We start from the raw sequence: 17,194 nt of genomic DNA, 5'->3' as shown, positions 1-17,194 counted from the left end.
TCCTGTCAGACCGCCCTCGATGTTTCCTCTTTGGGCGCATCTCCGGTCGGGGCCGTCGTCTTTCCATTACCTCCATTCCCTTCCCCAACATGCCCATTGAAGTCTGCACCAATCACCACTCTCTCCTCCTTGGGTACACTCTCCACCACTTCATCCAATTCACTCCAGAATTCATACCCAACTTGCAGGGGAAATGTGCTGACAGCATTCATCATCACATCTTCGATTTCCAGCTTCATGCTCATCACTGTCTGACACTCTCTTCCCCTCCAACACACTCTTGAAATACTCTTACTTCAGAATTACCCCTACTTCATTTCTCTGCCCATCCACACAATAGAAGAGTTTGAACCCACCTCCAATACTCCTGGCCTTACTCCCCTTCCACCTGGTCTCTTGCACACACAGTATATCTACCTTCCTTCTCTCCATCATATCAGCCACCTCCCTCCTTTTACCAGTCATAGAGCCAACATTCAAAGTTCAGACTCTCACCTCCACACTCCTACCCTACCTCCTCTCCTGCTGCCTCTGGACATGCCCTCCCCCTCTCCTTCTGCTTCGGCCAACAGGAGCATAGTTTCCACCGGCCCCCTGCTGGCCAACAGTACCGGTGGCTGTCGTTGGTAACCCGGGCCTCGACTGATCCAGTATGGAAATCTGATTTATGATTTGTATATTTGATTTGAATGTGTGTGCGTGTGTGTGTGTGTGTGTGTGCGTGTGGGCCTGTGTGATGGTCTGGCGGCCTGTCCAGGGTGTTTTCCCACCTGCCGCCCAATGACTGCTGGGATAGGCTCTGGCATCCCTGCGACCCTGAGAGCAGGATAAGCGGTTCGGATAATGGATGGATATTTGATTCGGTAAAGGTTTCACACCGGGTGCCCTTCCTGACGCAACCCTCCCTCTTTATCTGGGTTTGGGACTGGCACTAAGAACGCACTGGTTTGTGCATCCCCAGTAGGATTCACACAAGTTAGTTTAAGGTTTGCCCTCTGTCAGTAGCAGCTTAATTGCTTCTGAACAGAAATGGCTAATATTTACCTGTGAATTGCTAAAGAATATCTGTAACAATTCCTTCATTTGCAACGAATTACTCCAATAACACATACCTGAATCCCGGCTTCTGCTCTCTGTCATTGTTTTGTTTTTTTCCCTTCCCCTTTTTGTTTGGCAGCACTGGAGGAATACTTGCATTTTGGAGGTGCAGTCATGTCATACTTCTTTTTTTTTAACCACCATATTGTACTTTCACAGCATAATGATTGATTGGATATTTGCTGTAGCACCTGTGCCATTCAAATCCATTCACTAACATGATCTATCCATTGAGGAGGGGGCCCCTTGTGCTGGGTCAGAGCCATTGATTGGCTTCATGTCTCCCAGCAACTTTTTTTATTGAAAAAAAAAAGCATTTGTGGGGCCCTATATAATTGTGTATTCAGCATATAGGGTGAGCCACCTATGACAACATTACATATAAGACAAGTTTGGCAAAGCGGGAATGGCAAATACGTTGTATTTTTCAAACTTATCTCAAAACAAAAGAGAAAGTCTAAATGAGTGTTATACTAATTTTTCCCTGAATAATTTCTTAATTAATCATCTTACTTATAGCACTTCATTATCCATCCTTAAATTTCTTAGCATCAAAGCTCAAAATGAACAGTATCTATAAGCCATATATTTGCCCCTTTTTGTTCAGTCCATCGTTTCTGCACTTCACTTTGGCTGATAGTCAGCTTGTTTTCCACCACTTCTGCTTGTTTCTAAAAGCTTCTTTGGCTGGTAAATATTGAGGTTTGCTGGTGTGTCCTGACACTGAATGTACTTGGCCACTGTGGCTAGTTTTCAAGTATTCAGTTTGCCTTCTGCTCTCACCTTCTGACTTTGTCTTCATGCTAATCAACAGCCAGTGGCACTGGTCTTTATCTAGGAGACACTTTCCACTACGTGGTACGGCAGCCTGGGTACTTGCTAAAAGGTAGATGCAAGTGATAATTGTGTTGTTGCTGTTCAACACCTCTCTCCAACTATCATGTGTCTTTTCCAAACATTTCATCTGTGGGTGTACCACTAGTATTTAAACACTAGACCAAACATGGAAAATTGGACTTCCAAAATGGCTGTATCTGTGACTTCAGCACTTCTGTGTGGTGTTGATCATTTTCAGAGCCATGACAAAATGCAACCATTGATATGCTGTTGTGCTTTCATTACACCATTTTTTATGTCATCATACATGTGGTCATTCTTTTTACTTTTTTTGACGGACATTTTCCTACCTAATGTTAATATTAATATTAACGTATTGTTGAACTGTCAACAAAAATGATAGCCTTCATGAGCATATACATATGCTTCTCTTGATTGTTATTGGCATTGTCAACAGGTACATCAGATGTTGGTAGTGGAGATTATGGGCACCGATATGTCACAGATTCCAGGATCAAAGATGAGGATGGCTTTAGTATTGATGACTCTGACTATGATATCTTCATTGAAGAGGTTGGTGATTGCACATCACAACAATGGTTCAGATATAAAGTTTCATATCTATTTCATCCTCTCTTCATATGGAAACACTGTTTTTCATCCCTTCCACCTTTCCCTCATTGGGACATTTTTACCCCAGATTTCATTGAGTCTTCAAATATACAAAGCAGTAGTGATATATTTAGTCTTTCGTGCTATCAGGGTTCGTAGAAAATATGCTTTTTGAACTTGCTGCTGCTGCCTTAAAAATGCTTGGGAGACCAAGTACAAAAAAACAAACAAACCCAAATATGGTCACAATTAAGCATTGTGTGACTACACCCTCGTCTCCCATCTTCCTTTATCTCTGCTCCCTTTTCTCTCTTTTCTTCAATGTAGTTGAAGCCTTTCCCAGGCATCAGTGAGGACAACAGGAAATCCCAGCTCCGCTCCCGCTCTGGAACGCCATCTGGTCGGAATGTTGTCTACCGCATGAACACCATCACCGCCCCCAATGCCACTCTTGACCCTGCTTCCTCTGCCCCCTCCTCCTCCTCCTCCATCTTCCCAGACTTCTTGGATCTAATCTTCTCCACGACATCGGAGCAAAACAGGACCACTGATGCCACAACTGCTACACCCACTACCCAACCCGCTACCACCAGGTAAGATAGATAAGATACATTTTTGATTGAAGTAAAATTTAATGGTATACAAAAGGGTCTCAGTGCTGTTTTTGTTACAAAGTGGATAAAATGAAGTTATAAAATGTATATTTATTTTATATATATATATGATATTTACATGTATTTTTAATATTTTTTGTATCATACCAGCTGAGAAGAAATCCCTAAACCTGCAGCCATATTGCCAGGTCTGCTCTCTGCTTGCTGGATTGTTACACTCACTTCCCAAACACCCCCCCCCCATGTCCCCTATACACAAACATTTCCTTTCTCCACAGTCATCGACTGAATCAGCTGATGGCGGAGGAGCTCGAAGTAGGGAAATGTCACATCAATTTGAGTTATCTTTTAGGTGACTCAGTAACTGAAGCCAATATGGGCTGCCCTTACTGCTACTTCAGTACTTCTTGGGTGAACATGTTGCTTTTTACAACTTGATTCCCTCAAATATAAAGAACAAAAATCCTTAAGGGAAAAAGGCTACTTTCATGTCATGTTGATTTGGGCTGCTTTTTGCAATAGCAAAATTTAACGCTTTTCTCCAGCATTTTCCACCCAGCTATGCAGGAGATATTCACTATGTCTCACAGACAGATTTTTACAAAGTAGGCTGTTTCTCTGATGCTCACATAAAAACCGACTTGTCAGTTGCTGCACGGGTCAAACCTGCTGATGCAAGAGGACACAGCTTACTATTGACAAGATAGCTTTGCTTTGCAGGTCATACACAATTATCCAAACCATTGATAACATATTGTAAAATATCAAAATTACATCAATGTCAACAGTGTCAAACCAAGGTCTCTGCTGAAACTGATGATGTCTGATGCCAATTTATACTTTTGTGATTACAATCATGATAATTTCTCCCTTCTCTTGTCTACTGTCCTCCCTTATTCCCAGCACCACTTTGCCTCCAACCACTCCCACCCCCAGTATGACAGCCTGGAAGGGTGAGGTGCCTCGTATGTATGACCTGACCTGTGATGACACAGTGTGCCCCCCTGACAGCTTCTGCCTCAGTGACTATGACAGCGGAGGTTCGCGCTGCCACTGTAACCTGGGACGAAGAGGGGACACATGTTCGGAGGGTGAGAAAAGTACAAGTTGTTTAGAGGTATATGGACACAGAGACACAGAACACATAAAAGCAAGTATGCACATGAGCATATGCACAACCGTGGAGTAATTTGGGTGGCATGGTGGTGCAGTGGTTAGCGCTGTCGCCTCACAGCAAGAAGGTCCTGGGTTTGAACCCCAGGGTTATCCAGCCTTGGGGGTCATCTGAGGTCGTCCTCTGTGTGGAGTTTGCATGTTCTCCCTGTGTCTGCGGTGGCTTTTCTCTGGGTGCTCTGGTTTCCCCACTATCAAAAAAGAGATCCACGTTAGGGTTAGTACTCCTGTCTGTGCTCCTGACCGAGGCATGGCAAGACGAACTGGAGTTGGTCCCCGGGTGCTGCACGGCGGCTGCCCGCTGTTCCTAGCTACACAGCTAGGATGGGTTAAATGCAGAGTGTAATTTCCCTACGGAGACCAATAAAGTATCTCAAAAAAAATATATCTGAGTCGTTTCAGGAAGCACTTGGCTACTAAGTTATTACCAGCTATAATTATCTAGTACAGGTAAATGAGCGTTCTTACAAGTTTTTGCCTGGTAAATACACTACTCAGGGGACTGTATATTGAATTTATCAAAATTGGTATGCCCTTTCACAGAAACCCTCCAAAACAGATTATGCTTGTCTTCCCTACTGCATGGATGTAATATCACACTTCTTATCAGAAATTGCACACTTTTTTTGGATGCAACAGTTGACCCCATTTCTATTGAAGATTGTTATCCTGTTTTCCTCCTTTTGTTATTGTGTTTGCATCACTGATCTGTGTGTGTGTGTGTGTGTGTGTGTGTGTGTGTGTGTGTGTGTGTGTGTGTGTGTGTGTGTGTGTGTGTGTGTGTGTGTGTGTGTGTGTGTGTGTGTGTGTGTGTCTTACATCTCCTCCTGGCTGTTGAAATGGTTGAACTTGTGAAAATCCTAGTGGGACAAAGTAACAAGAAAGGATTCTCTCTTTTAACAATTACTTCCAAAATGCCAAGCTTTTATGCTTAATGCCCGTTGGCATAGGTACACAGTTCTGGAAAACAGTTTTATTGACAGTAGTTTATTTCAGACATCTCCCAGTATGTGTACAGCTCACGCTGCTTCTACACCCATCAGGCATGCATCAGTATGTCAGTGAGGCATGGATTTTTTTTTAATGGGACCTACTGGTGTTTATGCAAGTTTTAACCCGTTTTCTACAAAAGGCATAAACTTAACTTTACTCCCAACCATTATCCAAAGTGTGTCATTCTTTTTTATTATTGTGTAAATTGCGTAAACACATCTATTGCATGCTGTCCGTCTTGGGAGAGAGATCCCTCCTCTGTTGCTCTCCCTGAGGTTTCTTCCTATTTTTTCTCCCTGTTAAAGGTTTTTTTTTTAGGGAGTTGTTCCTTATCCGATGAGAGGGTCTAAGGGCAGGATGTTGTGTTGCTGTTAAGCCCACTGAGGCAAATTTTTAATTTGTGATATTCGGCTATACAAATAAAATTGATTTGATTGGATTATTATTATTTTTGAATGCTTTTTTCCTATCTTCCAGGGAGTCATTGATTTCAATTCATTTCATTATGGTTTGAAAATCAATTTACAGAAACTCAAAACCTGCTTAAGATAGGGAATCTATCACAGTGAACATTCTGTCAACATTATTCTTTGTCAAAGTTACGCTGTTGTTGTTGGACAATACAGTTGAAAGCACAGATAAGTGATAAGTGGTGCATCACAGTGCTGGTTGGAAGTTCTGACATTCGAGATTTGGGAGTTAGCGGCCCAAAAGTAACCTTTTAATTCAAGAAACTACCAAATTCACATTTCAGGTCGGTCCATGTTTGATTATTGTTTATCTTCCAATTTTGATTTTTTTTTTTGACAACATTGCACTTGAATGCAATGTTGCTGAGCAGCCGACTCTGGTAACCAGTGACTCCCTGGTAGGTAGAAAATGCATCCAAAACTTTAAAAACAATTTGCCATGCTTTGGAAAATGTTCAGGAGAAATATAAAGAATATGCCATTTGCAGTAAATGGGCTAAAACATGCAAAAACATCAGTACCTCCCTAAATGACCTTGCTGGATAAGGAAAGATATTTCTCTCTTTCTAATCATTATTGTTCATTTAGCTGTCATTTATTTTTCCTGTTTGTTCTCCAGTGGTCTCGGTGAACTTTCCCAGGTTTTATGGCTACTCACACATGACCCTTGAACCCCTGAAGAACTCCTACCAGACCTTTCAAATCACCATGGAGTTCAAGGTATATCACTGTAGTATTTTCAACATACTTTTTTTTTCTGGTTGAAAAGGTGAACATTTCTTAAGAATAATATCTCTATAATCTCTCCATATAGGCTGAATCAGAGGATGGCTTGTTGCTGTACTGTGGAGAGAATGAACATGGTCGGGGAGACTTTACCTCATTGTCCTTAGTACGAGGAAAAGTACACTACAGGTTGGCACAACAACAACTGGCAGTTTCACTCCTTCTACACGGCAGTCTCAGTCAAATAATTTAGGGTACCAGTGTGACAGCAAACTAATGTTAGTTGTCACATGCTACACAAGCAATGTTAATGAATTATATTGTAAAACAAAATTCTCCAGTTAAAAAAAACAAACAAACCCTGACAGATGTCATAAAGAAAACTGTTGTTTGATCCCTTGAAACTTGAGGACAGGTAAGACACATCTTGATGGAACGGATATAAAGATGTGAGATATGTTTTCAAATTACTTTATCAGTCCAGTTGTTCAGAGACAGATCAACACTATTTTGACATTATTATTTCCCCTCCAATGTTTGTGTGTTCAACAATTAATATTCTCTCTGATGACAACAGCTTTTTTCCAGTGATTATGTATCTTATTACACACCTTAAAAAAACAAGATGACATTGAAGGGTTCAAAAGCAAAGATAAAGACGGGTTATGGATGAATTTTCGAGTCAAGGTGGAATCCGAGTCTGTGAAATACTTTGATTTGAAAATGCACTACATTATGAGTGCATCCTCCTATCCCTCTAAATAACTTCAAGGATGGAGTCGGGTGCCTTTCATTATTTCATCCTGCATTCTCCAGTGGCTTCAGTGGTTTTTCTGCAGGCTTTATGGTTCTACATGGCAGTTAAATCAAGGTCTGAGCCCACTGTATAACTCTTCACTGTGCATGCTTAATAAGCACACAGGCACAGCAGTTAGCGTGGTCACCTCACAGCAAGAAGGTCCTGAGTTTGAGCCCTGGGGAAGTCCAACCTTGGAGGTCAGCCTGGGTTGTCCTCTGTGTGGAGTTTGCATGTTCTCCCCGTGTCTGCGTGGGTTTCCTCAGGGTGCTCCAGTTTCCTCCCACAGTCCAAAGACGTGTAGGTCAGGTGAATCGGCCATACTAAATTGTCCCTAGGTATGAATGTGTGTGTGTGTGTGTGTGTGTGTGTGTGTGTGGGCCCTTTGTGATGGCCTGGCAGACTGTCCAGGGTGTCTCCCCGCCTGCCGCCCAATGGGATAGGCTGCAGCATACCCACGACCCTGAAAGCAGGATAAGCGATTTGGATAATGAATGGATATATATGTATATGTATATATATATGTATATTTATGTGTGTGTGTGTATATATATATATATATATATATATATATATATATATATATATATATATATATATATAACTTTGTTAAAAGAAACACTCAACGGTAGGGATAGTGCTCAACAAATAAGGAGCAAAATAATCCAGTTAGTCAAGTAAATTCTCTATAAGACAGTACAAGCCTGTTTCATGCTGTAAGCAATCATCAGCTGTCCAACTGGATAAGCAATCATCAGCTGACTATTTGGATTACACACACACACACACACACACACACACACACACACACACACACACACACACACACACACACACATATATATATATATAAATGCATTTCAGTACAAGCTTGTTTCGTGCATCGTGCACTCATCAGCTACCAGCGTGATTAAACAACAAAGAAGAACACACAGTCAATAAATATTAGATTGCCCTGTGTCACACCCCTAATTTTGGTGGGCAGCAACCAATGAGAGGATAGAAAACATTTGAAATATTACAACAAATGGGGTAGGTAGTTACGATGCACAGCAACTAGTGGTGGGATGGAAAACTTACAACCAATGGGGTAGGGGTTGGGGCTTGTTTTGAAAAAGCAAGGATTTAAAGGGCCAGGGCACTGTGGAAATAGCATACATTTAAAATATAACAAGAAAACACCAAATGGGGTAATTTATGTATATCATGTAGTGGGGTGGTGTAAATAAAATTTGAAATTTTAAAAAACTCTTTGGCCCATGCCAAAGAGTCAATTTTATATCACAAGGGAAACCCATAGCAAAAGCAAGGTAGCAATAAATTTGACGTGACCATGGGCAGCTTTGATGGGGCAGAGACATGAGCTAGTGGGCTTGTACTTGTTGTCCCAACTACAGGTCCTAGACGTCAACATCGGGCTATACAGAGACGACGGGCTGGCAGTCTGCAACAAAATGGCAAGAGAAGTCTAAAGACTAAAAAAGAAAATGCTTTTATATTCATAAGCAATGGACTATAAATTTCAATTAAGACTAACAAAAACCAGATTGACTTTGACATCTTTAATTTAATAGAAATGGTACATACAGGCCATACATGAAGCCCAATAATAGACTGCAATACATCCACAAAGAAAGCAATCATCCGCCCTCTATCTTGAAAAATATCCCAGTGAGCATAAATAAGACTCTCATGTTTATCATCAAGTGAAGCTATCTTTAATGAAGCAGCCCCCCCCCCCATACCAAGAAGCAAGAAGCCTTACAAAAATGTGGATACAATTTCAGGCTTAAGTACAACCCACCATCAATTAGCTACAGCCAGCAGCAAAAAAAAAAACGCAGCAGAAAGCGAAACATCATCGGGTATAATCCTCCATACAGCGACACCATGGCCTCTAATATTGGAAAACAATTTTTCAATCTTTTGGATGAATGCTTTACCCCAGACCATCAATTACGAAAACTATTCAACAGGAACACAGTCAAAATTAGCTACAGCTGCATGCCAAATGTTCAGCAGGTTATTTCATTCCACAACACAAGCATCATGACCAAGGCACAGACCTGCTCAGCGCAGCCAAACACCACCAACTGCAACTGCCGTGTGAAGGCATCGTGCCCTCTTGAAGGAAAATACCAGACAGAGGGACTCATCCACCAGGCATCAGTGACAAGAGAAGACAACTGCAAAGTGGACACCTACATTGCACTAACAGAGGGCCCTATTAAAATTAGGTTTAACGCCCATATGAGTAGCTTCAGCAATGAGCATGTAAGAAATGCAACGGCCTTAAGCCGCCACATTTGGTCATTGGTAGAATATTAATTACTCTAGTTCATGGAAAATCCTGATGAAAAGCAATGCATATTCAATTAACAGCAAAAGATGTAACATATGCTTGGCAGAGAAATATTTCATTATTTGCAAGCCTGATATGTCCACATTGAACAGTAGAAATGAATTGGCCACCAGCTATAGACAGAAAAAAAAATCTGCTTTGTAACTACAAGTAAAATAATGTCTTTACTATTCCCTCCCCCATGTGACATTTATTAGATCTTATATTTTTATATTTTAACTGCATGCCCGTCTAACTGTGCCCCAACACCACCCGATATCTGTAAATTACCCCATTTGACGTTATCTTGTTATATTTTAAATGCATGCTATTTCAGCAGTGCCCGGGCCCTTTAAATCCTTGCTTTTTCAAAACAAGCCCCAACCCCTACCCCATTGGTTGTAATGTTTTCTATCCCACCACTGGTTGCTGTGCATTGTAACTACCTACCCCATTTGTTATAATATGTCAAATGTTTTCTATCCTCTCATTGGTTGCTGCCCACCAAAATTAGGGGTATGACGCGGGGCAATGTAATATTTATTGACTGTGTGTTCTTCTTTGTTGTTTAATTACATTGGCAGCTGATGAGTGCACAGCCTACAAAACAAGCTTGTACTGAAATGCATTAAAGTTTTTTTCCTACATATATATATACTTTTATTAATCCCCATAGGGAAATTCATCCTCTATATTTAACCCATCCTAGCTGTGTAGCTAGGAGCAGTGGACAGCCCCCGTGCAGCGTCCAGGGACCAATTCCAGCTCCTTTTTTTTTTTTTTACCATGCCTTGGTCAGGCGCACAGACAGTATTATCCCTAACACGCAGAGGCGGCGCTAGGAAAGGCCGTTGTCATGTACTGAGTGGCGTACTGTACATTTAAGAGGAACTCTGTCATAGAGATATGTAACTAGGGGAAGACACGCCCTTGAGACGTTAGCAGAAGAGTTGGAGTTCAAAACAGGTGTCCGTGATTTGATTCCGATAAACCTAATTAAAAGAATTAGGGTAAAGGAAGAAGTTACAAAATATAACATTGGCGGCGAGAATGGGGAAGCACAAGTCAGTGAGCTTACTTTCAACTTGGATAAAATGAGTATTCCGATGTTTGAGTGCTTCAAAGATCCAGCTACATTAGGCCCAAGATGGACAAGATGGCTGACTTCGTTGGAACTTTTTGCCGATGGGACTTATCGTCACCGATGATAGACCAGCTGCAACTATGCAGTGCAGGAGAGCATTGCTTTTACATCATGCGGGGCCAGAGGTACAAGATATTTTTTCCACCTTGCCAAATACAGGAAATGCAGCAGATTATGATGCGGCAGTGCAAGCTTTGAATGCTTATTTTGTACCGGGAGTTAATGTAACATTTGCGCGGCAGTCATTTCATACACTTAAACAAAAACAAGGAGAGGCAATACAACAATTTGCAACTAGACTCAGGCAAACGGCTAGAAACTGCATTTAATGCTGATGTCAACAGTCAAATTCATGACGCAGTAGTCGCACGATGTTCATCGAGTTATGTGCGCCGCAAACTTCTGGAAGAAGGGCATGATCTCACTCTTGCCCGTGCGTTGGCAGTCGCATCGCTCTGTGAGAGAATTGAGGAACAGATGTCAGTGCCATCGGGGGAAGAGATTGCAAAGACGGGGAATGAAAGCGTGACTCGCATAGGGCAAAAACATAACTAAACAAAATTCAAAAGACTGCAGTACCTACAGAAAAGTCAGAACAACGGTGTTACAGATGTGGAAATGCAGATCACTTTGGCAAAGATCCGAAAAACCCAGCTAGAGGTCAGAAGTGCCATAAATGTAATGGTAATGATCATTTCTTTAAAGTATGTAAGACCAAGAATATAGGGAAACAAATAGTAAATAATGTGGAAGAGCAATCAGATTATGCTTTTGTGGTGAGTGATGACAAAATAGACTGCATGTTTGCCTGGGTGGAGTAACCTTAAAGATGCTCACAGACTCTGGTGAGAATTGGCACAAATATTGCAGCAGTTGTAGATCTGAAACAGTCATTACAGGCACAGTACCCAGATGTGTTCCAGGGTGTGGGAAAACTAAAAACCGAGCAAATCAGTCTGTACATCAATCATGACAATCAGCCGGTAGCGTAGCCCTTAAGGCAGATACTGTTTAATGTGAGGGGACCTTTAGAGAAAAAAATAAAAGAACTGTTAGACATGGACATCATTGAAACAGTGAATGGACCTACTCCATGGGTTAATCCAGTAGTAATCATGCCAAAAGGCAACTCTGAAATTAGACTTTGCTTTGATATGCATCAAGCAAACTGCTATCTTCAGGGAACGATACCCCATACCTACAGTAGATGAAATCCTGCAAGGCATGAATGGGTCCATGGTGTTCAGCAAACTGGATCTTAAGTGGGGTTACCACCAACTGGAGTTGACACCATCATTACACCAGATCACAACATTTTCCATCCACAACGGAGTCTATAGATACAAACGGTTGATTTTTGGAGTGTCTTCAGCCAACGAGCAATATCAACATGAAATAGCCTCTGCACTAGCTGGAATAGAGGGAGTTGAAAACATTTCAGACGGTGTCATCGTTCATGCACCAGACCAAAAGACACATGACCAATGGCTACATGCTGTCATGAAACATCTGCGGGAGTGTGGACTGACCTTGAATCACGCAAAATGTGAATTCAATATGGATCGCTTGATCTTCATGGGAATTTTGCTGACAGCCAGTATCAGCAAGTCTGAGATGGAACAGGCGCTGAGTGAGAAAGAGCAGAAAGTCAGTGCAGTTACCTTATTTCTTGAGAGCTGCAATGATCGACTTGGTGAGCTTCAGGATCAGTTGGCTTTAAAGACAAAGGAGTGCAAACAACTCACAGCTGACCTAAAACAGCAGCACACCATCAAAGAGGATGGATGAGAAAAGAGAGTTCACTGAGCAGCTGCAGCAAACACAAGCAGTTCACTCAGAATTATATGGTTCACGAGACTGAGGAAAAACTGCACTCCCTGGAGAAAGAAAACCAAACTTGTAAATCAGAGCTTAAAAGGCAATGGGAGGAATTTGAGAAGATGAAAAATTGAATTTTAAAGAGCAAGGAGGAGAGTCTGAAGGCAACAGAGGAGAGGCTGTCAACGGAAAGCACCAGGAAAGTATCAGAATTTAAAAAGAAAGAGCTTAGGTGATATGTCACAGTGTACAGAGGAATTACACACAACACAACAGGCAAAAGCCCAGCAGAACTCTTGCTCAACAGGAAAATGAGAGGCAAGTTACCGGAAATCACGTCTACACACATGGATTTGGATGTAATGTGATAAATATGCAGAACAGAAAGGGAAATACAAGCTGTATGCTGATGAGCAGCGAAAAGCAGAATATTCAGATGTGGCTGTTGGAGATCACATCCTGGTGAGACGAGAAGGTGGATAAGTTCAGTACAACTTTTGGCAAGATAACACATAAAGTAGTCAGTAAAAATGGAAACAAAGTAACCATTGAATCACCTACTGGAACTCAGTACAGCAGAAACACAATCTGTGTGAAGAACTAAGGAGGAACAGGAGACCAACACGGGACAGAAAAACTGGAAGATGGGAATGCTGGTTTGAACCCAGGGCAGCAATCAGCAAGACTCTTCCAGACGTCTTCCCACGCAAGCTGAACACAGCAGACCTTTAACACCTCCTCTAAGGCCTCTGCGGCAGAGGAACCCACCTGAAAGACTATGTCCTTACTTAAGTCAAATGTTTTGAATGTAGAACATTTGAAGCAGAAGATGATTCCGGAGATTATTATTTTGGTTGTATTTGCAATTGGAAAGTTTACTCAGTTGAGAAAATTTGGGTGTAAGAGTTTTTATCCAAGTAAAAGGGGGATGTCATGTACTGAATGGTGTACTGTACCTTTAAGAGGAAATCTGTGACAGAGATGGGTAACTAGGGTAAGACAATTTCTGTAACACACGTCCGCAGTTGCGACGTCAGTAGAATTGGAGTTCAAAACAGGTGTCCGTGATTTGATTCCGATAAACCCAATTAAAAGAATTAAGGTGAAGGAGGAAGTTACAAAATATAACAGCCATAGTACCTTGTAGCGCCGCATTATGTAATAACGCCGCATTATGTAATAATATAATACATTTTCACATCATTATGTAATAACGCCACGTTTTTTTCAAATCAAGACGTAAATGTTGGTGGTTTATTACATAATGCACCAAATTATTAAATTTTATTCATAAAAAAGTGTAACATCCGCATTTTGTAATAACCGGTGCAATATGTAACAACTTATTACAAAATGCGGATGTTACACTTTTTTTATGAAGAAAATGTAATAATTTGATGCATTACACAATAAACCACCAAAATTTATGTCTTGATTTGAAAAAAACGTGGCGTTATTACATAATGATGTGAAAATGTATTACATTATTACATAATGCGGCGTTATTACATAATGCGGCGCTACACACCTCCGTAGCACCCCCAAGAAATTTGTAATTTGTTCACACATTTTTCACTGAATAAAATTAACTGATCGACTGTGTGACTTTATCTGGTCGTCACACAGTCGAACAATTCATTTTATTCGGTGATAAAAATGAAATGCGTAAAGAAGTTACAAAATAATAAATGAATTTACAATATTAATTAATTGTAATTTAAATTAAATGGATTAATTGTTCGACTGTTGTCACACAGTCAAACGATTAATTTTATTCGGTGGAAAAATGGAAAGTGTGAAGACGTTACAAAATACATTAATACATTAATTAATTCATTAAATTTCCAAGCCGCTTATCCTGACGAGGGTCGCGGGGTGCTGGAGCCTATCCCAGTGCTCATTGGGCGGAAGGCAGGGAAACACCCTGAACAGGTCGCCAATCCATCGCAGACATTAATAAATTAATTTGCAATATAAATTAATTGTAAATTAATTGGTCGACTGTGTGACATTATCTGGTCGTCACACAGTCGAACGATTAATTTTATTGAGTAAAAATGAAATGTGTGAAGTTACAAAATAAATTAATGAATCTATTTACAATATAGGGGTCGACCCCCTAGCCAAGGGCTACCGAGCCTATTCATCCGTGATCGTTACAATATAAATTAATTGTTAAATGAATTAGTTGTTCGGCCGTGTAACATTATCTGGTCATTAACAGCCAACTATTAATAGAACCAATCAGATCCCATTAATAGATAACAGATAATACTATGACGTGGTTAAATAATGGACTTCTAAGACACCCTTTCAGAGTTAACAAACAAGCTTTTAATGACCGCAAGTCAAACAAGTCAGAACAGACACGAGTTTGTATGGGTCTTCGTTCTACCCTTTTCCGGCCACCGAAGCGACCCCCTCTACCTGTCTACTCTTTACCCTCATGGTGGGAAGCAGCATGTTATCTAATCTAGCTTCTCTCATAACGTCCCCATTACCTTCCACCTCATTACCGCTATCTGTAACAGATATGTCCGTTTTTAACATGTTCCATGTCCCACAACATAACCAAAACATCGACCGCTCAGTTGCATTGTGGGTAATATGTGAATGAACCTCGGGGCAGAAACACTAGTAGAATTTGCCACAATACATTATTTACGGTACGTTCGCTAGCACGCCCACGCATTTTAGTGATCGCGCTTAAAATAGGTGTGGTTGGCTAATCGCTGGTTGGGCTTGTTTAATGATCGAAGGCGCAGTCTCAACGCAGAAGTCGGTGACCAATATCGTCCGAAATTGTCTCCAAACGGCCAAGTTTTGTGGATGATCAATTCGCAACAGCGTGTCTACTGAAACAAGTTTAGAGACAGGAGATCAGCTAGAGCAGGAGGAGAATCAGTTTGACGATGCTACGACCAACGTGGATGCTAACGTAGATGTTAGCCAACATCCACATGGAGAGCCAAGACGTCCAATTCTTAAAGCATACCGATCTCAGACGTTTGGGACTCAGCAAAGGAGTTTCAGTAGAAGCTGCTTCGAGCAATATGTCTGGCTGGAATATAGCATCACCAAAGATGCAGCTTTTTTGTTTTGCACGCAGGCATTTTTTATGACCAGGTCTGCACAGATTTCATTCCGAGTCATCGTTTACTATCACCGACCTCCAAAACTGGCGAAAAGCTACAGCCAAGTTTAAGGCTCATAACGAAAGTGCGGGGCAGAAATTTTCAATGGCGGCATGGACGGAATTCAAAAGGAAGCAAAAAGCGGCTCTGAAATAGCGAACATGCTTGTGTAACCAGGTTAAAATTAATGTTTTTATTTTATTTTGTTTGAGTATGAAATATCACCAAATCCTGTCTGTGTGCTGTTATTTGTGTTTACTACATTTTATTTTATGTCATTATTTACTTTTATGTGTTTTACAACGACCGTCATATACGTGTACTGTCGCTTTAAGAGAGAAGTCTTATGGGTACACGGAAGACGGAACGCGGGAGAGGCCATTTTTGTTTTGTGGGAGGAGTCTCAAGCAGCAATCGAGCCGAGACACACGTGTTTCTTACCGTGGGACAGTTTTGCTGGTTGAGGAGAACGTAACCTTGAGTATCCCTGTAAGAAGATACTGCAAGCTGTAGGATAAAATACTTGTTTATCCTTTCTTACATCGGAGTCCCGTGGACGGTTTCTACTTCTAACGCACACGAGTGGAGTCCGGGCAGTGGTTGAACTTCGACCCCCACGTCCGTAAGAAACACCGCTCCCGCTGGAGGACTGGACGGTTGTCGAAGGGTTTGAAACCAAAATAAATGGCAAGGTGGGCCAAATAGAGTCCTGTGTGTCCCCCCTCCTTCCTTGATCATGATGATGATGATGATGAGAGACTGAGGGCCCCCCACAACACCTGGGGCCCCACCCAACTAGAACACAACGCAGAGCTAATGATGAGAGTGACGGGCGTGCAGCAGGCTGACCAGCATAGAACAGCATAGGACTGCCCCCGTTACATTGGTGCCGTGACCCTCCTGGATCCTGAGAGTGACATCAGTTGCTCGCCGCGGGAGGCTGCTGTCGTCATCAAGCCCCAGACGTCCTCAGGTATTTCTACAGACTGTACACTCATGTTACAGTGGACTGGAGTTGAGCTGTGTGGACACTGGACAGTCATAGCTGTGGTTACCATGGACTGGGCTTGTGAACAGGACATTTGTATATACTGAAGGAAGAAAAACACACGGAAAAAAAAGGAAAAAAAGGTTAATGTTGATGTGATTGAAGGACTCCTGTTAATAATCTATTGATCTAAACTACTGGATATGTGCGTATGTGATTAATCTATTGGTGAATTTGTTGATTGTGTGTGATTGTTTCAATCTCTTAGTGATTTCTAGATTCAATTATTTAAATGAATTGAGCTTTTCACTTTTTTATTTTATTTTTTATTTTTATCTGAGTGTTAGAGGTAGGAACATGGCAGAGGGTGGTTCGTACGTAGGTGAGGGTAACATTGCTGATCAGGATCTTTTGGATCGCCAGTGTGCTATGGAGAGGGGGTACCAGTTA

At 41.4% G+C, this 17,194-nt stretch overlaps 1 protein-coding gene across 3 annotated transcripts in view; it reads left to right on the top strand.

Annotated features, from left to right (window-relative positions):
* Window positions 1–17,194, top strand: part of LOC130117211 (pikachurin) — a 72,946-nt gene that overhangs the window by 26,399 nt on the left and 29,353 nt on the right. Inside the window, exons 9-14 of one of the 3 annotated variants that reach the window (XM_056285389.1) lie at window positions 1,913–1,984; window positions 2,393–2,508; window positions 2,875–3,140; window positions 4,065–4,252; window positions 6,417–6,517; window positions 6,612–6,712. In XM_056285389.1, coding sequence (XP_056141364.1) covers window positions 1,913–1,984; window positions 2,393–2,508; window positions 2,875–3,140; window positions 4,065–4,252; window positions 6,417–6,517; window positions 6,612–6,712 — 844 coding nt within the window. Of the gene's footprint in view, window positions 1–1,912; window positions 1,985–2,392; window positions 2,509–2,874; window positions 3,141–4,064; window positions 4,279–6,416; window positions 6,518–6,611; window positions 6,713–17,194 lie in introns of those variants that run through there. The other 2 variants (XM_056285399.1, XM_056285407.1) reach the window with 2 other exon arrangements.

This window comes from Lampris incognitus, chromosome 1, assembly GCF_029633865.1.
Source record: "Lampris incognitus isolate fLamInc1 chromosome 1, fLamInc1.hap2, whole genome shotgun sequence".
Classification (NCBI taxonomy): domain Eukaryota; kingdom Metazoa; phylum Chordata; class Actinopteri; order Lampriformes; family Lampridae; genus Lampris; species Lampris incognitus.
The sequence above is the reverse complement of the archived record's forward strand: the minus strand, read 5'-3'. Positions and strand labels throughout refer to the sequence as shown.